The sequence below is a fragment of the Nilaparvata lugens genome, chromosome 3 (assembly GCF_014356525.2).
Source record: "Nilaparvata lugens isolate BPH chromosome 3, ASM1435652v1, whole genome shotgun sequence".
NCBI lineage: Eukaryota > Metazoa > Arthropoda > Insecta > Hemiptera > Delphacidae > Nilaparvata > Nilaparvata lugens.
This window is the reverse complement of record NC_052506.1, coordinates 5,390,900-5,417,777: the sequence shown is the minus strand read 5'-3', so window position 1 is coordinate 5,417,777 and position 26,878 is coordinate 5,390,900. Positions and strand designations below refer to the sequence as shown.

At 35.5% G+C, this 26,878-nt stretch overlaps 1 protein-coding gene across 1 annotated transcript in view; it reads right to left on the bottom strand.

Annotated features, from left to right (window-relative positions):
* Positions 1-26,878, bottom strand: part of LOC111062375 (gamma-aminobutyric acid receptor alpha-like) — a 211,683-nt gene that overhangs the window by 69,580 nt on the left and 115,225 nt on the right. The window contains exon 4 of the mRNA XM_039422663.1: positions 1,906-1,988. Within this exon, the coding sequence (XP_039278597.1) occupies positions 1,906-1,988 (83 nt within the window). The remainder of the gene's footprint in view (positions 1-1,905; positions 1,989-26,878) is intronic.

The following is a 26,878-nucleotide window of genomic DNA, read 5'->3' as shown; positions in this document are numbered from 1 at the left end:
TGGGGCGGATCTCCTGAAATTTTTACAGATATTGGACTTGTGGCAGTTGATATAACTTATCAATGACTATTTTAGGTATAAATTTGATCAAAATCGTTGGAGTCATTTTCGAGAAAATCGCGAAAAACCCTGTTTTTGACAACATTTTCGCCATTTTAGCCGCCATCTTGAATCGCATTTGATCGAAATTGTTCGTGTCGGATCCTTATAGTGTAAGGACCTTAAGTTCCAAGTTTCAAGTCAATCCGTTAATTGGGAGATGAGATACTGTGTACACAGACGCACATACACTCATACACACACACACACACACACATATACAGACCAATACCCAAAAATCATGTTTTTGAACTCAGGGGACCATGAAACGTATAGGAAACATGAAATTAGGGTACCTTAAAATTTTTTTGGAAAGCAATTCTTTCCTTACCTATGGTAATAGGGCAAGAAAAGTAAAAAACAAAGATTCAATTTGTACAGCTCTGGACAATCATTTGCGCAAGCATAAGACGTGATAGTTTGTTTTATGAAGCCATAATTTATTATACAATATCATGTTGTATTTCAGCTTTAAATGCTCATTTGAATGCTTCAGTACTCGTGTGATGTACTCCAGTACCCCATAAGCTTTTTATGTCTGTTTTTTGTCAGCTACAGTGCATTATCATGAAACTCTTAGCACCTTTTCTTCAAAATTTGAAGGAAATTTTCTGAATACTTCTGAGTAAGCTTACGTCGCGTCAATTTCCCGAATTTCCAAAATACCAAAATGGATGCTGAAAATAGCACATCGCTTCTTAAACCATTTTGGACAGTTTAAAATATTACAGTTTTGAATTTAATAGTTTAAAATATTAATGAACCATATAACAAATAAATAAGTGGATTTATTGAGAATATGAACTATCAAAATTTTCTGTTTTCAAGATTTGGCAAACACTAAATTTGAGTCGATCTGAATGTTCTTATCCCAACTTATTGATGGTAATGAATATCGAGATTCTATCAATGATTCTATATCGTAATCCTATACTATTAAACGAGCAATTTCTGTTTATATGTTTAGATGTTTTTATGTTTGTATGGAACAGAGTAGGTTTATGATATATGAAGATTCGATTGCACTAGGTCACAACCCTGGGATAACTCGCTGAAGGACATTGAAAGGATAAACGTCCTTGGAAAAACAGCTGGAAATTTTGTCGTCTGTCGATACCGTAATGGAAGAGAGTGAACGAGTGCATGTGTGGGATCATCCAGCTGATCTCACGAGAAGAAAAATTCAGCAAGTGAACGTTATTTTCGTTTATTTCTCTTTTTTTCAGAAAACATTTTTACTCCAGAAAGTCCAAAATAGTAACTAGATGCTGTTAGTGTAGAATAGTACATAGTATATAACAAATAATGTAGCAAACATAGTATATCATTCTAAAGCGAATCCATAGTATATCTATTTTATAATTGATGATGTGTTTGTTTTTTGAAGTGTGAATAAATTGTTATCTTTAAGAGTGATAGTGGCTTAACCTAGATTTTGTTTTGGACTGTGATATAAATTCAAAAAGGGACAGTTTTGGGCATAAGCCTGTTGTGCCTCCTCATATAACTGTAAAAATAATTGAACGACTGAGAAAATGAATAAATAAATATAAACTATAAATTCAATCTTTGTTTACAAATTTTCTATGCTTTCACACTCCAGAGCAAAGCTCGGTCCCCGATTTTTAATTATTATTTAAAGTATGTGGAAGAGCTGGATTATATATGCCCTAATCCTAAACTTTACATGCTTCATTCATCACCATTGTTATTGTGACATCTACTCACATCATCAACAAGTGTACTCACAAATGTAACAAATGAATAGATAATGTATTTACAAATATGTAACAAATTTATACTCACAGCTTCCAAATTTCAGCGGACATCTCTGGGTATCCATTGGGAAATTCTCCAAGTTCATTGGACATCCAGCCTTTATCGTTAACCTGAAAAATAAAATATTAAAGATGAGATATTACAGATATATTTCAATATCCATCGTATTTTGTGGATCGTCACTATCAAAATAAAGATATAGCAAAAATAAAAATACAGAAATAGAAAGAAAAATAAAAATCTTAGTACCCTTCCAACCCATCACAGCATGTTTCGGACATTGATGCCATTTTCAAGTATTTTAAAATAAGATTTTTATTTCTCTTTCTATTTCTATAAAAGTAGCCCTATACAGAGAAGAGATAAATAAATATACAGTCATGCTGATAGCCTACATCTGGATCCGGAACGTCATGTATCTCTACTTTGAAATGGGTTATCTGTAATACAGCTATCTCTAAATTATGGAAACAGTTAAATATTATTCTCTCTTACAACAATGATTTACAATAGGTGTTCCATTGAGGATCCTATTTAATAAGAAAAAATTACTCTGTCGCTTCAGTATCTTTGCTCCTCATATGAATCGAAATTCATTTTTTTGAATGAGAAGGTGGTCATGTTATACATAATTTAGATACAGAGTTCAATGAAAAAAAGAACCGTGAAAATCGCAAATCGATATCTCAAACCGTACCAAAGTTATTCTTATTCAAAGATACTGATAAATCATCCATCTATCTATGATCTATTCTATAATAAAGTAGAGATTGGTGAATTCACGCACGGGATAGTTGATACATGAATGACGCATCATCGCATCTGAACTACTGGATTGCCTTGCAATTTGGCATTCAGATTCTTATTTTACCGAGGATAGCTATAGGCGTATTTAAAATTTTCAAGATTCCAGTAGGTCAAGTTTCCAATGAGACCCTCACGGAGCACGGGTTACCTGCAAGTAGTATTATAGAACGAACTACTGTATATTTCCAACAATTTATTCTCGAATTGATGCAATGAAAATGGAAATTTTTTTTCTATTGGTCAATACTATAGCCATCTAGTCTAAAGACTAATGAGCTAATTTTTCTATCCTAAACTACTACTTGAAAAATTGAACTGTGAATATCTCATTAGGAACTCTTACTGCTATTGTTTAATTAATATGTACACTTGTACACATTGACTGCACTATAGAAGCTAGATTCACTCAATCACTGCTCTGCTCTTCCATTGAAAATGGAAAAATGAAAATGAAAAAAATTCTTATTTTTGGCAGATTTAGGACTTTTGAATTAGGACTTGCAATCAAGGTAGACTCTTGATTGGATAGAGCTATAACATTATTCAAGATCAATAATCTCCAAATAACCTCATTTCTGTTCCTCAGATCTTGATTGAGGATTTCATGTAGTCAATGAGGATCTCCCAAACAAAATCATGTCTTCAAATATACTTAATCACGATGACTGATCTGAAAACCTATTGATACTTCAACACGTGGAGCAATCAGCTGAACTTATCATGATAAATGTGAAAAGCGCTAAATAAATATGCGTGCAAGTCATCACCATCATAATAACCATCAACAATAAGATGAGATCGCATGAGTGGATTTCACGGGCGAATCCCACAAAACATCCAATTTATTTTCGCTTAATCGAACAGCCCTCTATTCCGTGGTTTTGCTTCCCTCTCCTCATACATTGAGTTTCTCACGTGTCATCACCTCACTCCTCCTCCTCCTCATCTACCACCTTCACCTTCCTCACCACCTTCTCCTCAACCTCCTCCTCCTCCTCCTTCTCCTCCTCCTCCTCTTGTTACGTCACCTCTTGCTGTTCAACATCTTCTGCCCCTCCTCTTCCTCTACTTCCCATCATATTTCTGCTTCTCCTTCTCTTCGTCTTTTTTGGTAGAGAGTTAGTGGGGAGGATATTTTTAATATTCTTTCCGAAGAATGGACATTGATATGTCCAAAGCTCCGCCAATTTATGTAGATGCATAACAATATAATTATCTATAGTTATTATATTACAAATTACTTTTTCATATCATATACTTTCAATAATTATTTTCTTAGTCTATATCATGTAAATTCATCTATAATTTTGCTGTATTGTAAGCTATTGTATATAAGTGTATAAGACAGTATATATTGTAATCTACATAAATAAAGTACTCAATCAATCAATCAATCAATCTACCTCTACATAACGCGGCGCGGCTGTTTACAGATGGATCAGGGGTGGTGTGGGTGGCTGGACCTAGCACTGGGTTCTCTGGCGAGTTTTCTTTCCTTTTCTCAAAACAATCCAATATCTATTATTTCTCTTTCTTCCTCTTCTTTTACTATTTTTCTACTTCTTCTTTTTCTGCTACTACTTCTTTTGTAAAATTGTATTATTTTCAGTTATCTTCTATTCATATCATTCATTATAATTTTGGTTTTTTATTTTTTCTCCTACATTGATTGTATTATTTCCAGTTATTTTCTATTCATATCTTAATTATAATTTTGGTTTTTTATTTTTTCTACTACATTAATTCTGTATTTCAATACTATTTATCAACCTTGTTTGTAAAATTGTATATATTTCTTTCTCAACTAACCACCTAATGACTTACTAAACACTAACTAATTGATAATACACACAAAAAACTAACAAAACCTACTCTAGAACATGGTACGCCATAGTGGAGTAGGTCAATTTCTACACAGAAAAACTAAACAAGTAGAGAACACATTATAAGAATCTTTTGTAACTAACTATTGTATGTAATATTGTAATTTATCTAATATTTTTGTAATTGATGTTGTAGTTTTAGTTTTTTGGGAAATAAACATTTATTTATTTATTTAATTTATTTATTCAATTTGTATTTGTTTAATCTTGAATTATTCAGCTTTGTATTGGAGGGTTGAGGGTAAGAGAGGGCCGGATGCGCCCTAACTCCGTCCTCCTAGGTAAAAATAAAGGCAGCTATTCTATTCTACCTCTCATGACTTCTCCATCACCTTCCGTATCGTCCTCTCACTTCAAACTAATCAAGACGTATTTTTTTTCGAGAAAAACGTAATACGTTTAAACTTCCACCGTCTACAGTGAGACCCACGTTATAATGGCAGTGAAGAAAGATAGGAGAAAAACGTTGCCTTCTATAGACGGTAGCTGATACAGGTTTATTGATGTAATATTAACTGTTCATTCTAGTTTAAAATAATCAATTATATTTTATCAAGCAAGAAATTATATTATTTTTCAATAATTTAATAATGAATTTTCATAATTGGGATTAATTAAATATTATCAATTCTACATTGTTTAAAGACGATCTGGCAGCAGAGCAAAGCGAGAAAGAGATAGCGCTATTCGCTTTGTTGAATGATAGACAAGGATAGCAATACCATTGCCAATCAAACACTGCCATTATAACGTGAACCGCACTATAGGTAGGCACACTACAATGTTATCACTTATCTTCATATATTGTGAAGTAAATCTGCAATTCATATTTTCCTATTGAAGCTATATATAGTCTGCTATTATAATGTTAGTTGGGCCAAGCTACATGAAGCGTTTTTCAGGCGTTCTTGCACTGGCGACGGAGGAGTCGGCAGGGCAGGATGCTCTCTGACTAGCTGATTGGGTTTGAGAATCAGCTGATAATCAGCCAATCGGAGAGCTTCCTGTATAGTGCTCTCCTTGCAACACTGGTGATGAGAAGATTCCTGTATGTGGTGTTGTGGTTGTGGTTTCTGGTTTGAAATGTTGTTGGGTTCTTGAGTAATCTGCATAGTATCTCCTTGGAGTAAAGCTGTCTTGGATCCATCACGTCAAACTCATTGAATAGCTGGTCTGATGAATAGCATTATTACATCAATAAACCTGTATCAGCTACCGTCCTGGTATTATATCATTGTTGATTATATTGCTATACAAAAATTACATTATTTGAGTCACACATATCTTGATGAATAAAGGTATCCAATCAAATCCAACCCTCCACATATCCTAGTCCCTCTCCTTCTCCTTCTCTTCCTCCTCCTCATCTCACTCCTTCACCTCTCAGTCAAAACAACCACCGCAAGGAAAAAATTTCGCGACGGAAAAAATGAGCCAAGGCGCTTGATAGAGGTGCACACTGCACAGGAGATGTGTGCATCAATTCAGATTTGCTGAGCTTGCATTTCTATCGGCGCGGCGACAGCACCGACGCAAGAGCATCCTGTGACTCCACTCACTCCTAGACCTAATGACCCAGTTCAACACCCAGCGTTGATTCACCAACTAGTTTCTCGAAAACAGGTTGACTCCATCAACATGTTTTATTCTACGTGGTTTTTGTTCTCAACTACCGAGTTTTTAAAAACTGGGAGTGAAAAAATTGTTCTTTTAGTATATCACGCTTATTTTCTGTCAGTTAAGAGATAAGGAGTAATTTTTTGGGGAAAAGTATAGAGAATAATGGGATATTCATACTGCAGAAGAAAGCCATTAGGATAACTTATAAGATTAACTTGCCGTCAGGCTCGCTTCGCTCGCCATATCCGTCTAGCCAGGGGGCTCCGCCCAAAACTGGATCGTCCAAAAATGAGATCAGCGGGCTCGTCTCGCTCGCCTGCATGTAGACCTCAGCGGAACCTCTGTACCGAATTTGAACGTATTATGTCAATTTGATCTCGAAAAACACCTGTTACTATATCGTCGTATCTTTGGCGAACAAAATTCTTCCACCTCAGCTAAACCTATGTACTTAATTTTTTTAATATATTTCCATCAATTATTGAAAAAGGTGAGAAAAAGCTCATTTTGGCAAACTGGATAAATTGGTATTTAGGAGGTCCTGGATAAATGCATTTTAATCTTCAACTTAGTGCCAACCTAACAATGTCAACTCAACTTAATGCCAACCTGACAAAATTTTTAATTTTAGTTACCAGAACAACTGTTTCGAAGAGGTACTCTCTCTAGATTATTCTATATTAACATAATATGGTATGGACATTTAAATTATAATTTTGAGATATTGGAATAAGAAACCTAAGAGTTAAAATATAGCCGAAAGATTTCTCAGTGCGCCTCTAAAGGGCCAACTGAACATATCTACCAAATTTGAACGTTTTTGGTCCGGTAGATTTTTAGTTCTGCGAGTGAGTGAGTCAGTCAGTCAGTGAGTGAGTGCCATTTCGCTTTTATATAATATAGATACAATGCGTTCTTGCAGACCTTATTTTAAAAGAAAAGAGATTGCTGACGGCTCCTGCTATTTATATATTAGATTTAGCAATCTTCGTTTTTAAAAATGACGAATGTATGAGGAGAACCAGGTGAGTCATCCTCATAATACAAGATATAGAGGTTTTGTTTACCCACACCACAGACTTAGCCTGCTGGGGAGTGGCCCGTTTTATATGGGTATGAAAATATTCAATTCACTCACATCTCACATAAGAGCAATTGATGGCTTGAAGGAGTTCAAAAGACACTCAGGGAATTCCTTATTGTATTGTGTCCATACAGGTTAGCAGACTTCCTTGTTTGATTGATGTATGTTATGTGGGATCTGTTGTGTTGGAATATGAGGGATGATAGATATTAGATTAAACTTTGACGTGTCATTACTGCGGGATAGTTGCTCCCTTAATGCAGTTGAATAATTAAAGTAAAGTTTAATTTTTTAAGCCTTGTCTCAGAGCACTATCAGTTGTGATGAACCATGAAACATTATCGATCTTGTTAGCGAGTTCTTACTTTTGTTTCAACGCTAAAATCGCTCTCTGTATGTATGTGTGTGAGCGAATATGTTCTACAGTAAATTTTGAACGTTTTGATCAATCAGTTTCAAATTTTGAACAGATATTCTTCAAACCTTTTTAAAGATCAAGTTTGAAGGACAAAACATTTGCCGACTATTTTGTCCTCTATCATACCAGAAAAGATAGACTCTCAATATAACATGTGCATATTGTGTATACTATAGGAAGTCTCAAGAAACACGAGAGGAACAGAATGGTACGAACGTTATATTATAGCATTTTGTAAATACAGGGTCCGGCATAGAAACCTGACGATTTTTGATGGATGATAATAAAAGTATGTTTCGTTCAATTGGAACATGTAATATATCAAATTAAAGATCAAAATTTTGCAATTTACAGTGAATTACATAGATTACTCACAATGTATTTTTATTTGAATATTATGTCATCCAAATGTTTTCGTTACTTTTCACACACTCACTTAACCCAATTCTAAAATTTGTCATTGCTTGCTCAATCATCACTTGTGGAATTTCTCGTTGAATGACTTCCTTTAGTTGTGTGGATTATTGGCTGCCCAATGAAGTGATTTTTTTTATTGACAAATCTCACAAATGAAAATGTGCCTAGTCACTTGAAAGAATATCGGCATCCTGGTGGACATTTTTGAGAATTATCTCGTAAGCGGCTGTGCGATGTGCCCAATCATTTACATTAAGTTTTTGCACTAACATTATCTTATACGGATGGAATTTCAGGTCGGAATGAAGAATTCACCATACACTTCGATCGGAAATGGCTAGCGCAACAGCATGTTCCGCTGCTGAACGTCGTGGAGACCGTGTAACAGCTACTCTTACCGCATCTATGTTTTAAGGCGTTCTCACAGTCCGTTTCCGTCCTGTAGGTTTCGTTTCTAAAGCGAGGACGCTTCTAGGACGAGTTTCTAGAACTCTTTACTCACAAGATCGTATTCCTACTGGGAACAGGCGCGTGTCGATTTAAATTGAAATGTGTGCGAAATAGACGATGTGTTAAAACAACTGAGTCATTTTTAAAATAAGCCTCAATCACAAACGCTCGATGTTCACTTGACCACGACATACTGGCTTCTGAAATGGCAATAATAGACCTGTCGATGTACAACATTCCCGCCTTTTCAATGACAGTGGTTCAAACATAACAATTACTACAATGTCGTCAGATTAATATGCCGGTCCCTGTATATTCCAACCAGAGATTTCAATAGAACAGCTAAAAGAATATCGTCCTTTATATGAGGATTTCAAAATTAGTATCTACAACAGTTCATGAGCAAGTTCTCCAGCCCAGGGAACTCAATAGTTTAATCATGATTACACTTGTAATCTGGAGTTAGACTAAGAAATGTTATGAGGTGTACAGGTACTGGAGCCACCTACTTGCAGAATTGAGAACTACAACAATCCTCCAATCAGAAGAGACTAGAGGAGCTGGGAGGCCTGGACTTGCTGCCATTGGTCCGTTATTATAACGCCATGATTATGGCATACTCTATAATTCCCGCTCTCTTCTGTACATACACACACATTCTTTCGCTCTCTCTCTCTCTTTGGTAGAGAGTTAGTGGGGAGGATATTTTTAATATTCTCTCCGAAGAATGGACATTGATATGTCCAAAGCTCCGCCAATTTATGTAGATGCATAACAATATAATTATCTATAGTTATAATATTACAAATTGCTTTTTCATATCATATACAGTTCAATAATCATTTTCTTAGTCTATATTATGTAAGTTCATCTATAATTTTGCTGTATTGTAAGCTATCGTATATAAGTGTATAAGCCAGTATATATTGTAATCTACATGAATAAAGTAACGCCCAAAATCTACGTTTTTGCGCTTTTTCAGCTTTATCGAGAACAAATGAACAGAAAATCTTCAAATTTACTGCAGAAGCTCAGCTGGGGTGTAATAATGTTGTGTTAGTAGGAATTTGAAATAACGTAAAAGATACGCCCAAAATCTGTGTTTTTCCAGCGTTTTTTTGCGCTTTCTCAGCTTTATCGAGAACAAATAATGAACAGAAATTGTTCAAATTCAGCACAAAAGCTAAGCTAGGGTGTAATAATGTTGAGTTAGAAGGGATTTGAAATAACGCCAAAGATACGCCCAAAATCTGCGTTTTTTGCGCTTTCTCAGCTTTATCGAGAACAAATGAACAGAAATTGTTCAAATTTAGCACAAAAGCTAAGCTAGGGTGTAATAATGTTGAGTTAGAAGGGATTTGAAATAAGGCCAAAGTAACGCCCAAAATCTACGTTTTTGCGCTTTTTCAGCTTTATCGAGAACAAATGAACAGAAAATCTTCAAATTTACTGCAGAAGCTCAGCTGGGGTGTAATAATGTTGTGTTAGTAGGAATTTGAAATAACGTAAAAGATACGCCCAAAATTAGCTGTTTTTTGCGTTTTCTCAGTTCTTTCATCAAGTAATAGACAGAAAATGTTTTAATTTGGTACAGTGGTTCAGCTAGGGTCTAAACATTTTGTGATGAGGTTACTTTAATATTTAATCAAATATACGCCCAAAATCACCGTTTTCCAACGTTTTCTCAGCTTTTCTGCGTTTTCTCAGTACTTTAACTTTCTGATGGAATGAAGCATGCTTAAATGAAAAATGCAGGCGAGCGAAGCGGACTCGCTGATCTGATCTTTGGACGATCCAGACGGTGGTCCAGGGGGCGGAGCCCCCTTGCTAGACGGATATGGCGAGCGAAGCGAAGTTCACTGTTTGAGATGCCATCTTTTATATAAAAATGACTTGCAACATTCATATTTAGTTTGTTGTTGAACAAAAAAAGTTGTATCATTGGCAATTGATATAGTTGATCAACAGTTAGTTGATAGTTACAGTTCTCCAAAAACCGGCTTCATTAATCCTTATTCTTGAACCGTCATATCTCTGAATATACAAATGAACAAAATTTAAAATTTTCAGATCATCATAATACTTAAATGAACAAGTTGAAATCCCAACCATTCAATCAAACAGTCAACTAGTTCCACAAAAACCCGTTTCGTTAAACCGTTTCTTGAACCGCCAACGAGCCGTCACCACTCTGATAGATATCCTCCCCTTTCATCAGCCCAGTCTGTTCTATTATCAATATTGCCGCCAGCTATCATATTCTCTCTCTCACTCCCACCCAAACTCTCTCCATCGTCCCTTCTCTGTCCAACATATTCCTCTCCATCGGGCCCGCATATTATAATATGCAAATCGATTCAGTTCAGGTCTCTCATCGTTCAAAAGGCTCTTTTCTGGCTCTGGGGTGCTCTAGGAGTTGAGAGAGGGAGAGAGTGAGTGAGAGAAAGAGAGAGAGAGAGAGTGAGAGAGAGTGAGAAAGAGGAAGAAAGAGGAAGAGAGAGAGCGTTGAGAGACAGAGGAAGAAATAGGGAATGAGAGAAACAATGAATGAGAGATTGTGAATGAAATATAGAATGAGAGAGAGAATTGAATTGAATAATTGCCTTGAGAGAAAAAAAAGAGAGTAAGGATGAGGAATGGTGAGAGATATTTGATATTAATTACTCAATTCGTCTTACATTGCCAGATCTGACAATACTTATAGCAAACACTTATAAAATTTAAAAAAATTACACTTCTAAATTTAAATACAATACATAGTGAAAAATCCTAGTGGAAATTGATACAAATGATGAAAATAATGTAGGCTAATATATTGGATGGGCAGAATTCACAGGAAAGTGGAAAATATGAAAGGTACAAGTGGGAGGATATTAAGGCTTGGTGAGGGGTAGGGATGTAGAATATGGAGGATTATGGATATAAAGGAACCCAGATTTTCGGTGGAGTTCTATGGCAGAGAAAGAGGAAGAGAAAGACGAAGACGAAGAGAAATAGGATGAGAGAGATTAGATTGGATTTCTTTATTTATGTATGTTACAATAATTACTGGCTTATACACTAATTTACATTGAATGACGATAATGCTAGTTATTCAAAGAATTTTACAAAGTATAAAATAATCAAGCAATGAGAATAAAGATTGAATGAAATTAAAATAACGATAATATAATAATGTGATGTAACTCCATAAATCGGCGGTGGTTAAACAAATAAAAATTATTGTCGATTCTCTAAGAGGGATATAAAATATCCTTCCCATTAACACACGACCGGGTAAGAGAGAGAGAGAGAGAGAGCGAGAGAAAATAGGAAAGAGGACCACCAAACAGTTTTCAACTATGCCGACGGAAAAGGGTATTATGATGATAATATAAGTTTAGCCTGCAAATTATTGTTGCAGGGAGAGACTTTGATGAGTAAGGCATTTTTCAAAAGTGGCTGGCAGACACTGGATGTGTTTTAGTTTCAGTTGACAATGTTGTCAACTTTCTGATAGTTTAGCGGAATATTTTATCTCCCGGATATGATTTTCGTCATGTACCGCACTCGTATTATTAAACGTATAGTGAGGTTATAATGGCAGTATTTGATTAACATTGGCGTTGCTAGTTGTTTACGTTTTTGAACTTTTTATCAGCGCTGAGAGTCGAAAAAAGTACATTCAACGAGTTCAAAGCCAAATTTCAAACAGTTTTAATGCTGAAATACGTTAAACAAAAGAATAAAAATTATGAGAATCTTACAATAAATTCAAACTTCTCTTCTTTGAAAATTTCATCTGGTTTCCAATCATATCCTTGAAATTAAATTTCGTCTGATAGTTTTCCAATTATTGACGTATTTCAAAAATATTGTGAATAAATATATCTCGTAAACTCAGGTTGTATAAGAACAGTAAAAGTAAATTCGTATGGCTTTTGTTGGTGGGGAGTCCCTTGCGGGAAAGTCCCACCGCCCCTGAATATATAATTTAAGCCGTCAATGGGCCTTACGACTGTCAAACTTCAGCCGGGACCGACAGTTTAACGTGCCCATCTCATAACACGTGAGTGATCTGGTTAAAAACTTTTGGTATTGAGAGTCTTGTATAAGAGAATTTCACTGGCATTTTTGTTGTGAATTTGTTGTGGAATCCATGGTCTTTCTTTTTCTGTTACACCTATTTCATGGGACACCCTGTATAAAAAAAAATGGTCTTTATAACAGTAGCCAATATTTTTGACGAGCCGAATTGAACTGACATGTACTACAACGGAGCCAGCTTGCTTGTGATTGGTGGATTGGTAGAAAGTTCATATAACAAAATGGCGTCTATGACTGCAAGCATAGAGAAATAATAGCGTAAGTAGATATCCTATAGTATAGGGCATTTATGACGCAACTTTTACTGTTATCTCAAGCCGATTACTGTCAATTATTGTCGATTTCACTGTTTTGACCGGGTAAGAATGTATGAACGGCACAATATGAGAGACTACCAGCGTCATAAAGCTTCACGGGAAAAAACTACGTGGACTATAGGCTTGAGATAACAGTAAAAGTTGCGACATAAACGCCCTATACCATGGGATATCTACTTATGCTGTTTTTTCTCTATGCAGCTAGTCACCGACCAATGAGATTCGAGGATGTTCTACAACGAAGCAGCTCGCTCCTGATTGGTGGAGAGCTCGCACTGTAGTTGAGACGTGCACGTGATACGATATCCAATCACAGATCTCAGTCGAGACATGTATTATAATTGGGACTTTTTGTATATCTTTATTAGTTGATTGGAATATTGCGCTTATATTTGATTATTTAAGTTTTCTGTTCTGAGTATTTTGAAATTTGGACAAAAAGGAGATTTAAATGAACTTCCGAACTTCCTACAATTCAAGCCATACGCTAATAATAATGATATATTGAATAATATAATATTGAATAAATAAGCTACCTTAAGCGAACCTCAAAGAGGCTGCTTGACAAGGTACTATTATACAAAGCATGTAAATTCAAATATAATTATACATATATAAGTGAACTTTATTTTTACTTATCAGATAAATCCACTAATCAGTTTATTACACTGTTAAATTTACTTACAGAATTTACTTAACAGTTAAAATTATCATCATATTAATTAATTGTTGGCTCAGCTCTCAAAAATCTAAAGAGTGTTATAATATATAGTCAACCTGAACTTACATACAAAAATAGAACAATACAATACATTAATAATGAGTTACATTATGTTACATCTAAAAAATAATTCAACCAAATCTTTGAATTTCTTTTCAACAGGCGCATATTAACAAACTCAGCACAATAATTATCGGGTAAATCATTGAAAGTTCTTGGTACAATGTAGATTTAGGTGTTTCTGGCTAAATTATTCGAAGTAAATGGTACAACATACCTCTCATTCCTTAAATCATATCGATTAACTTTCATAACTAAATATTTTTTGCAGAAGTAATTTTCCAAAATCAAAGTAAACAGAAATATACCTTTTATATCCAAAACCTTGCATCTATTCAAAAGGTTCTCATATGAAATATCTCCCTGAGAATTGCTGACCAAACGTAAAATCGTTCTCTGTACCGAAGATATTAAGCCGATTACTTTATTAAAAAAAAATTCTTTCTTTATTCAAAAAAATAATTAAACAATCAAGTGCATTCCAAAAATCAAATACAATATTGTTTCCTAATTTCTAATATGTGTTCCCTATGGGCTACCCTGTGTGGGGACACTTGAATATATATAATAAGATATTTATATACAAATTTAAATATTATATCATTAAGAACATAATAATTGAATATGGTATTATATTGAAATAAATCAATATGTCAATATTTATAATCATTCTTGCACACATTCATACGCACACACATTCACATATGCGCACACATTCATACGCACACACATTCACACATGCGCACAACACACACACACACACACACACACACACACACACACCACACACACACACACACACACACTTAATTATTTTCATTCAGATAAAATTGAGAAATACAAAGAAAAAATAGAAAAAATATAAACATTCCGAAATCATTCGATAACATCAATTTATGAAACAATAAATTCAAAAATATTGTCGTACATCCATTTTTTGGACTCAAAACAGTGTGTGAATTAAGTTATCATTTACATAACCTCTAGACTGTGTATTCCAAATTTAGGTTTGAAGCAGTTTTGGGCGAATGCCTGTTGGTTTTACCTGCATTGTTTCTATTGTCTTTGAATAAATAAATGAAATAAATAATTATCAATTTCCAAAATGCTACCTGTCCAAAGCTATGATATTGTATGAGAACACTCTTGACTTACAAATTGCAATTTGTTCATTATAAAATATATTTTCCCATGCTAAATTCTCTATGTATTCTCGAATGAGAATAAATACAAGGATGGTATCAATTCAAGGCTTCATCGTTTCATAGAAAAACCTCCATTTATCCTAATATTTTCTCATTTAGGAAACTTCCCTAGTAAAGTGCACCTTTGTTTCTTGGCATGTTGAAGGTATCTCGCTATAAAGAACAATATTCATCTGTAGTAATAATTGCTTTAAAGTGATTTTTGTGTTCATAAATGCATTAAGGCATATCACATGGCTTGGGAGATAATGAATACACTGAAAGTACATTAATTCATTCTTCGCCAAGTGCAAAGTCAAATTTGAACGTTTCTAACTTTGCTGGAATCTTTTATATCACCTTGTTGCTCGAATAACGGCCTAATTAATCTTTCAATCCAGTTCTCATTCAGCTTCTCTTCTCGTTTGTTCTTATTAGAAAGAAATAGATTTTTCAATAATAACTATAAGCTGAATAACATATAATTATGGCGGAAAACCAGGAGTTTGGTTTTTAGGATGATGCCCACATGAGCTCTAGGCTTATACGTGAATAATGAAACGGATGATGAGAGATGAGTCGACGTACAGCTTTAGGTGGGTTCCGAACCAATCAATTTGTTCAATAAATATGAGAATCCAGAAAGAGACAACAAATCTAAAAGTAAGCAAATGATAAGATTCACTTTGAACTGTAAGCATTCCATTTATTTATTTATTTTTTTGCCAAATTACGCAAAAATGTTCCAATTAATGGTGATTTGAATGTGATATTTTTGTTTTTTATTCTGTTTTTAACCATCACAATTTAAAATTCTTAGTTTTCGTTGTTTTTTTAATGAAAATGGACAAAATTTTAGAAAAGTGAAACCATAACCCTAACTCGGACTTTTAAAATGCTATCTAAATTTGTGAGAAAATAGTACAAGGAGTATCCTTAGTTTTTAGTTTTTCTCTCCCAATCAGTGCTACTTTGTAAAAATTATAAATAAATGAATTTATTAATTTGTGGATACAATTAAAAATAATATAGATATGATTGAAAAAGAATAACAGGCATCTTATAAAGGTATAATATTCTCTATAAATAACGTTAGTGTGTTCCATCAAACCAATGCTGACTGAGAGTGAAGAAAAAAATAAACAATAAAAATCGAAGATACAAAACCCAACCTGTGAAAATTTTGATCGAAGCCTTATGCTGATGACACAATATGTATGACCAACATGCGTGTTTATACAAGTGTGTGAAACATGTGTGTTCACACAAGTCTGTGAAACGTGTGTGTTCACACAAGTCTGTAAAACATGTGTGTTAACACAAGTCTTTGAAACATGTGTGTTCACACAAGTATGTGAAACGTGTGTGTTCACACAAGTGTGTAAAACATGTGTGAACACAAGTCTGTGAAACATGTGTGTTCACACAAGTCTGTAAAACATGTGTGTTCACACAAGTGTGTGGAACGTGTGTGTTCACACCAGTGTGTGAAACGTGTGTGTTCACACAAGTGTGTGGAACGTGTGTGTTCACACCAGTGTGTGAAACGTGTGTGTTCACACAAGTGTGTGAAACATGTGTGTTCACACAAGTGTGTGAAACATGTGTGTTCACACAAGTGTGTGGAACGTGTGTGTTCACACCAGTGTGTGAAACATGTGTGTTCACACAAGTGTGTGGAACGTGTGTGTTCACGCCAGTGTGTGAAACGTGTGTGTTCACACCAGTGTGTGAAACGTGTGTGTTCATACAAGTCTGTAAAACATGTGTGTTCACACAAGTCTGTGAAACATGTGTGTTCACACAAGTCTGTGTAACATGTGTGTTCACACAAGTGTGTGAGACATGTGTTCCCATTCAAGTTCTACATACTTGTCCTGTAGTTAATGGCCACTCTTAAGCTGCGTACACATATACGCTCTTCCAACCCGCACCGAGCTCGCTCCTCCCTCGTACCGCCCTCGTACCGCCCTCGTTCCTCCATCGAACCACAGTCGCGCCGCCCACGCACCCATCATGAACGTTACGGAAGATGTTAGATCTTCTCGCGTTCCCCGGTCGAACCACTGCTGCTCCCATGTCAATCATCAATCGCTCTGCTGGAGTGACGTTCGGTTGCGGAGCAGAGCGAAAGTCTGTACGCACCTTTAGATTCAAAGAGGAGCCTTAGACTATGTTCTACATAATCTAGTGACAATAATGTTGTCTTGAAATTCTCTCATGGACAGATACCGCAACCATTGATGCAGATAGATTAAAGCTTTGTTATTCACAAGAAGAACAACAATTTACTATTCACAAATGATGTCTCCTCAAATTTGCTGCGCCAGAGTTGAATTTTGACAAAACTTTGCCGTCTCAAAAGTAGATGACCAGCTCGCGTGAATCAAACACATTTACTTTAACAATCCAACCTTTAAACGTAGAAAGTGGAGTGGAAAGTTTGAAATTTTCTCTTGCAAGTTTTGAAGGGGTGTGGAAGTGAGAGAGGGATAACAATTTCCTGCAGTGGGAGTGCAAAGAGAGTAAAATGAGCCTGCAAATGCCTCTGAGCTCTTCATAATATTCATAAGCACGTAGCTAATTGTTAGCGCTTTTATGGCAATGAATTGCTCTCGACTGAGAAAGGGTGAGAGGGAGAGAGAGAGAAATAGAGTGAATAGAATAGAATAGAATAGCTGCCTTTATTTTTACCTAGGAGGGCGGAGTTAGGGCGCAGCCGGCCCTCTCTTACACTCAACCCTCCAAATCAAATCAAATTAAGGAAAAAAATATATATACAATATTACGAAGAAGGTAAATAAATATTATTGAAATACAAAAAATAATTAATGAAAAAATAATAACAAAACCTAAATATTATAATTAAGATATGAATAGAAATTAAAGATTAAAAACTGAAAAATAATACAATGTTAGAAAAGAAGAAGTAGAAGTAGAAAAAGAAGAAGAAGAAAAAGAAGAAGAAGAGGAAGAAATAGAAATAATAAATATTCAATTGTTTTGAGAAAAAGAAAAACTGGCCAATGAACCATGTGCTAGGTCCAGCCACCCACACCAACACTGATCCACCTGAAAACAGCCGCGCCAAACCGACGAGGTTCCTCAATTAGCCTCAGCTCAACAGGCAATGTGTTCCACAATCCACAAGCCGTCACAAGAAAGGACTTGTTGAACATGACTGTTCTATGAATTGGGACAGCCAGCAGATGGGAACCATGCCGGGTACCACCCCGACCAATGTCATTCAAGAAGTGAAAGTCTTCAGCTAAGTACTTGGGTGTCTGAGTTTTCAACACTTTATGCAGAAGGAGAACAGCATAGAATGACCTACATTAATGTAGCTTCATGAGTCCAAGTTGGTCAAAGTATTCAGTCACATGGTCGTCACGTCTGAGGTTGAAGATGAAGCGGACACAGTAGTTATGCGCACGCTGCATCCTCTGAAGTAGTTGAACAGTCATGTCAGTAGTTACAATGTCGCAATAGTTGAAAACCGGGAAAATCAAGGTCTTCACCAACATAACCTTTGTTGAAAAAGAAATAATGTCAGAAATCTTTTTCAACGTCTTGATCCCAGCAATAGGGAATAGTGAGAGAGAAAGAAAGAGAGAGATTGATTGAGTACTTTGTGTAGATTACAATATATACTGGCTTATACACTTATATGCAATAGCTTACAAAACAGCAAAATTATAGATGAATTTACCTAATATAGACTAAGAAAATAGCTATTGGACCGTATATGATATGAAAAAAGCGATTTGGAATAACTACCGTATAGATTATATTGTTATGCATCTACATAAATTGGCGGAGCTTTGGACATTTTTATCAATGTCCATTCTTCGGAAAAAATATTCAAAATATCCTTCCCACTAACTCTCTACCAAAGAGAGAGAGTGAGGAAAAGAAAGGGAGAGAGTGGAAGAGAAAGAGAGATATAGAGAGAGACAAAGAGAAAGAGAGGGTGAGGCAGAAAAGCGAGAGAAAGAGAAAAAGAGAGAAAGAGAAAATCCTAGTTATGAGATAATAATAATCTCTGTAAAGCAGTGCAGAGTTGCAAGAGAGATGTCTAGAGTGCTTGAAGAGAGCAGTTTTTAATGTTTTGTGTGATTCTTTTTGGAGATGTTATACACTCAGTTTGTGTTTCTACGATGGTTCCAAATTTTTAAAAATAACTCAATATCATTCGTTACAATTGGTAATTGAGTGGAATATTTCTAATTAATCTATTAATTCAAGCCATCTAAATTCAAAATCTATAGTTTTTATGTTTATTTTGGACTAAATTTTTTTTAAAATATTGTACACGTGAAATTCTAATCTTATCTTGGACTTTGTAACTTATAAATTTGGAAGAGAAATAACACTCATCTTATTATTTTCATCTACCAATGTTATTACATGAGTGTCATTTTCATCTATCTATATATATAGATAGATGATAGAGATGTTGGAGACGGAGCTTTGGACATTTTTATCAATGTCCATTCTTCAAAAAAAATATTCAAAATATCCTATATATATACATATATACAATTGCCATTTGAGAATTATTAATAACATCTCTCACTTTTTGACAATTACTTCTTCAAGATGGCTTCCTCCCTCACAATCACACTATTGAAATCTGTTTTGAGATTCCTGAACGATTGCTGCAACATTTCAGCTGGAATATTGTTAATTCAATTTTGAATTGTCTGTTATGATTCAACCACAGTTATTTGTCAAGTTGTAAATATGTTTGATTTGAGATAGCTCCACAAACAGAAAATCGCAGGTGGACAGATCATGGGACCAGGAAACGCAGATGTTGCAGCGATAAATGAGGAATCGTCAACACAGATTTCAAGAGTATATTCGTGCAGGAAGTTCAGCTCCCGTTATTCTGTGTCACTCTGTATTTCTGAATTTATACATTCCTTTTAGATGTATTATATCATTATGTATTATCTCCATTTGAGTAGATGTCTCCACATTATAAGCCAAAACTTTTGATACTTCACTTGTGTTTTCCAACACTCTCTTGTAATAGATTGTAGAAGTTCAGCGAGATTTTAGAAAAGCTCTACAAAGGCAAAGATCCACAATTGCCTGATTGAGTTGGCGCCTGAAATAGTTATTTGTATATCTAGAGTGAAAAGTACGACTTTTTCTCTCTGTGGGAAAAGTTTGAAGCCGAGGGCAACAATTTTCCTGAGGGAGAAAAAGTACTTTCACTCGTGATGTACACAACATTTTTCCTCCATCTTCATTTTTTTATAGAAACTGCAAATAAAATCATTTTAATAACTTACGTATTAGTGACAATGTTTCCTAACAACATAACCTAAAATCTAAAACCTAAAAACCGGTCGTCTGATTGGCACTGCCGATTGCGCTATCTATCGGCAAAAGTTGTAACAATTATATCAGCAGAGTGTCTACCAAATATGGCTGACTCCAGATCACGCGGTTAAGATTTGATTTGAATTGCAAATCAAAAAAATTTGTTGGCTGGCATTTTGAATAGAATAAAATATTTTAAAAATTGTATAGAGTTTTATCGTCTACTAATATTAAGAATATAATATCATACAAACATATATTTCATGAGTTGATCAAATTTCTGGTTGTGGTATTGAATTCAGTTGACTCAATGACAGACACCTCTTTATGCTTTCTCATCTGAGCTTAGACCTTCTAACCTATTATAATGTAAGTTTTTAAAATAGAGATGCTTCCCATGTTATTTAAATGGAGTCACTTTTCCTCCCTAGGGAGTTTTTCTGTTTTTTACTACCGAGAGCGAAAAAGTGACACTTTAGTATTATGTTTCAGGGAGTAAAGTAAGTACTTTAGACAGTAGGTGGAGGAAAAATATTTGATATGATATGGCTCTTACTCCACTCTGTATATTCTTGAAGTAGGTATTAACCGAATGACTCCAACCAATAAATTTTTATTCTTCTCCAGTATGTTCAACCCTTTTTGATAGAAGCTCGGAGAAAAATCTTCTAAAGACTACAATCTGGAGCAACCCCAAATGAAACAGGGTTACCTCAACGTAGCAAATAAATGGAACGAACAAATTGAGCCAGTCTGCCAGGCATTTGATTGGCTAGGTCAGTTACACTGACAGATCCCACTGCAGACATATTATAGTGAGGCCCACGTTACAATGGCAGTATTTGATCAAGATAGATCTGGCTATCCTTGTTTATCATCCAACAAAGCAGATAGCGCTGTCTTTTTCTATCTACGCAACGTTACTATAATGAGGTACACGTTATAATGGAGGTGGAGAAATATAGGAGAAAAACGTTGCCTATTACTATAGTGTGGTCCACGTTATAATGGCAGTGAGGAAATATAGGGGAAACGCGTTGCCGATCCTCTGTCTTGTCAATGCCTTCTATAGACAGTAGCTGATAGAGGTTAATTGATAATATTAACGGTTCATTCTCGTTTAAAATAATCAATTATATTTTATTAAGTAAGAAATTATATTTTTTAATAATTTCATGATGAATTTTCATTGACCGAGCGAAGTGAGATCTAAGATTCAAGTCGACGGTTTGGCATTTCTCTCAATGTTTAAATGTTTATATGTTTTTATGTTGCGCATTTACGGCGAAACGCGGTAATAGATTTTCATGAAATTTGACAGGTATGTTCCTTTTTAAATTACGCGTCGACGTATATACAAGGTTTTTGGAAATTTTGCATTTCAAGGATAATATATTAAGAGGAACAAGGAGCCTCCTCCATACGCCAATATTACCGTAAAAATCAGACTATGGAATTATTCATCATAAATCCGCTGTCTAGTGGACTATAATACTACCCGTTCAAAAACATCGAACATCTTAAAAATGTATCTTTCCATTAACGTTAGTAGACAGTTGACTATAACACTACCCGTTCAAAAACATCGAACATCTTGAAAATTGTATCTTTCCATCAACGTTGTAGACAGTTGCAGCCAGACCTGATAACAGCGCTCACACTCACATTCCGGGACGACACGTAACGGTACGATATAGGACAGAAAGCTCTATGTTTATTTAGGATTTTTTCTAGACATTTTTAATTGATAAATTATTCTGAGAAAACATATTGATTTTTATTAATTTTTTAATTTAATTTATTAATTAATTGATTAATTTTGAGAAAACATAACAACAGGTCAATGTAACTCACTGACCGCGAGGTCTACTGTTCACAGTACTACTAGTAATCAAGATGAAATATTTCATCCATTTAATTATTAATTCTACATTGCTAAAAGACGATCTAGCAACAGAGCAAAGCGAGAAAGAGATAGCGCTATCCGGTTTGTTGAATGGTAGACAAGGATAGCAATACCATTTCTAATCAAACACTGCCATTATAACGTGAACCTCATTATAGAACATTTTTTTTCAACAATGTAGAGACATGATCAAGTAACAAAATATCCAATCTCAATTATAAAAATTGATTGTTGTCGAAGAAGAGATAGAGAACATGATAAGAATAGCGAACGGAGTAGATAGAGAGAGAGAAGAAATGACGAGAAAATGGAGAAAAAAGTGTAGAAGAAAGAAAAGAGAATTCCAGAAAAAAGCAGAGCAATGGAGCAATGCAGACAGAGAATGAGAAGAAACACAAGTGAGAAGAAGGAGAAGAAGAAAAAGAAGCAAGCAGTTTGGCAAACTACTATCTTGTCAGCAGTTTGCCTTTGCAGACTTATTTCTTGTTCTTCCTTTTTCAACATGTCCTTGTTTGGTCTGCCGATTTATTGCCTTTTCAGCTCTAATTTCGGCCGGTCAATGCTACTGCCACTCACATTAAACGCCAGTTTGTTACTCCTCACTTGACCTAGTCCTCCTCCTTCAACTCCTTCTCCTCCTCCTTCTCCTCCTCCTTCTCCTCCTACACCTCTCCCTCTTTCCATTCCACCTCTTTCCTCCTCTTCCCTTCTCTATTCAAAATCATCCATCTACTGTTTCTCCTCCCGCTCCTCTTCATACCCGTCCTACTCTACCATCATCACCTTCTACTCCTCCTCCTCCTTCTTCTCATCATCCTCATTTATCTCCTCCTCCTCATCATCATCATTATCTCTTTCCTCCTTCTGTACCACTTTTTTCTTCACCATCACTACCTCTTCTCTCCCTCCTCCTGCAGCTACTACTCTTCCATCTCCTCCTCCTCCTCCTTCTTCTACACATTCTCCACTTCCTCATCCAACTACTCATTCACCTCTTGCTCATCATCTTCCTCCTTCTCCAAACTCTCCTCTCCATTATCCACCTCATCCTTCTGCTCCTCCACAACCTTCTTCTACACCTCCTCCTCCTCCTCCTCCTTCTCCTCCTCCTCCTCATCCTCAAAACAATTTTCCGCAACCTCCTCCATGATAGTACTGCAATTACCAATCGTTTTAAAATCGTTACATTTGTCCTATTCATTGGTGCAACTCATATACATGTATATACACATTATATACACTCGTATATGTATATATCTAGTATATACTCGTATCTATATGTATATAAAGTGTTGGTTGTATCGTTTGCTGATCGCTTATCGATGTCTAGACATTGTACATACAAATTGTTACAGTTGTACTCTACTAAGGTCCACGTTTTAATAGCGTGATTGATTAGCAATGGTACGGCTATCCTTGTCTATCATTCAACGAAACGGATAGCGCTGTCTCTTTCTCGCTTTGCTCTGTAGCCAGATCGTCTTTTAACAATGTAGAATCGATAATTAATCAACAAAACATCCCATTTTAATTATGAAAATTCATTATGAAATTATTGAAAGGTTTTATTTTTTGCTTAATAAAATATAATTGATTATCTTACCTTTCGGCAGTTGCATTGTTGTAAAAAGTACAACAGTGTCAGTTTTTTTTGCACAAAACTATTGAATGGGCTGGTGTTAGTGAATGAGTCACCTATGCATTCCAAAACTTCCCCTCATCACTCCACTGAGTTGCAGTATCAACCGAGCAATGGTTCAGTCTAGGTGTCATTTAGTCGCGACAGTGCATAAGATAGGGAAAGACTGTATACGGGGACTTTAAACGAACCAATAACACAGAATTGATGGCTTTGATTGTTGTACCTTATTGGGCTATGAAATGGTAATCATCCAAATGTTCATAGGCGTAAAATAATCCAAGAAGATAGAAAAAGTAATCATACAATTAATTAATATATTTTGACAGTAAACAGAGTACATAACACTTGGAAAATTGGATGTTGTACAAAATACAACACGCGACTGCTCGTGTGATTGAGTAGGGCGCGACTACCGGAAGGTTAAACGTGAATGAACAGTAAATATTGCATTAATTAACCTCTATCAGCTACTGTCTATAGAAGGCATTGACAAGACAGAGAATCGGCAGCGTTGTTCTCATATCTTTCTCCGCTTCCATTATAACGTGGACCTCACTGTACATGGAAATTCTAGTTGTCAATATTTGCAGCAGCAGAAGTCTTCGGGTTGATTTACAGCATTTAATTTGGATTCCGTTTAATAATAATATCATTGACTAGCTGTCAGGCTCGCTTCGCTCGCCATATCGGTTTAGCCAGATATGGCTAATTTTATCTGGACCCCCGACTGGGTCGTCCAAAAATGAGATCAGCGGGCTCGCTCCGCTCGCCTGCATGTAGACCTCAGCGGAACCTCTGTACTGAATTTGAACGTATTATGTCAATTTGATCTCGAAATACACCTGTTACTATATCGGCGTATCTTTGGCGAACAATGCACCTCAGCTAAACCTGTGTACTGAATTTTTTTCAAAAGATTTCCATCAATTATTGAAAAAGGTGAGGGAAAGCAGAAAAGCTGAGAAAACGCTAATTTTGGCTAACTGGATAAATTGGTATTTAGGAGTTCCTGGATAAATGCATTTCAATCTTCAACTTGGTGCCAACCTAACAAAGTCAACTCAACTTAATGTCAACCTGACAAAATTTTTAATTTAGTTACCAGAACAACTGTTTCGAAGAGGTACTCTCTCTAGCTTATAGTTCTATATTAACATATGGTATGGACATTTCAATTATAATTTTAAGATATTGGAATAAGAAGAATATACATGCTAAAAGAACTTAAACCATAAAAAACCACCCTTAGAGTTGAAATATCGCCGAAAGATTTATTAGTGCGCCTCTAGAGGGCCAACTGAACATACCTACCAAATTTGAACGTTTTTGGTCCGGTAGATTTTTAGTTCTGCGAGTGAGTGAGTCAGTCAGTGAGTGAGTGCCATTTCGCTTTTATATATATAGATTCTTTGGAAATTGAATAGATGCATTATCTCAGTAATTTCCATCTATACTTGATAACTTGAATGACGTCATTCTATGGCGAATCATTTCCTTGCGAGGGCTGAATTTGACTTGCGAAAATTCTAGGACAAGTCCTTGTAATTGAATAGTATTTCGAACAGAATTATCATGAATTAATGACAAACTTGATTAGTTGACAAACAACTAACTGCATAATATAATTATTGACAGACTGAATCATTCATTGTTCAAGCAAGGTGGGGATTGAGGACGTAAAGCATTAGTAGTATAGAACGTTGATAAGAATAGCTAATCAATAGACAATAACATTTCCAGTGGAACTATTCTTATTGTTTTCACATCTATTCCAATCATAAATAAACACTAATTTACGCAAATTCGAGAGCACTTGACAAAAGTTCCATCTCTCGGTTTTCCATCCCACTATTTCAACATCCAAGGAAAACTTTCTTATTCTTTTTTCTTCTTCTACATTTCCACTTTATTCTTTTCCTGTTTCTTCTTCTTCTTCTTCTTCTTATCCTCCTTCTTCTTCTTCTTCTTCTTCTTCTTCGTCGTCTTCTTCTTCGTCTTCATTGTCTTCTTCTTCGTCTTCGGCGTCTTCTTCTTCATCTTCGTCGTCTTCTTCTTCATCTTCGTCGTCTTCTTCTTCGCCATCGTCGTCTTCTTCTTCTTCGTCTTCGTCGTCTTTGTAGTCTTCGTCGTCTTCTATTTCTTCGTCTTCTTCTTCTACCACTTCTTCTTCTCTCCCTTACTCTTCTCTCACTTCTTGTTACCCTTCTTCATCATTTTCTCTTCCATGTTCATGTCCGTTCTTCATTTTACCCTTCTTCGAATATTATTCTCTTCTCCTTAATATTTTCGTCTTTCTTCTTCTCCTTCTCCTTCTTCTTTCACATCGACTCCCCTCATTGAAAACTTCGTCTCCTACCTCTTCCTCTTCCTCACCTACTTCCCTCCCCTCTCTATCCTCCTTCTCCACATCGAAAATAGCTCATCGCAATACAAAAAGTTGCTTATTGTCTTGTCTGGCTGCTAGACAAGAAGGAAGTTATTATCTCACTCTGTCTATGCAGTCAGCTATCATGGAGTGAACTGCATTTCTTAAACTGAGAGAGAGAAATTTACAACTATTTATAAGAGAACGAGACACGAGTAGTTTGGAAATAGGAAAAGAAAGAGTTAAGAAGTTTGTTATAAGAGATAAGATAGTCAAGTAGTTTGTAATAAGAGAGAAAGAGAGAGTCGAATAGTTTAATAAGAGAAAAGAGAGACGAGTGGTTTGTAATAATAGAGAAAGAGAGACAAGTGGTTTTTAATAAGAGAGAAAGAGAGAGTCAAATAGTTATTAAGAGAAAAGAGAGACAAGTGGTTTGTAATAAGAAAGAGAGACAACTAGTTTTTGATAAGAGAGAAAGAGAGAGTCAAATGGTTTCAAATAAGAGGAAGCCTGCATGTAGACCTCAGCGGAACCTCTGTACTGAATTTGAACGTATTATGTCAATTTGATCTCGAAATACACCTGTTACTATATCGGCGTATCTTTGGCGAACAATGCACCTCAGCTAAACCTGTGTACTGAATTTTTTTCAAAAGATTTCCATCAATTATTGAAAAAGGTGAGGGAAAGCAGAAAAGCTGAGAAAACG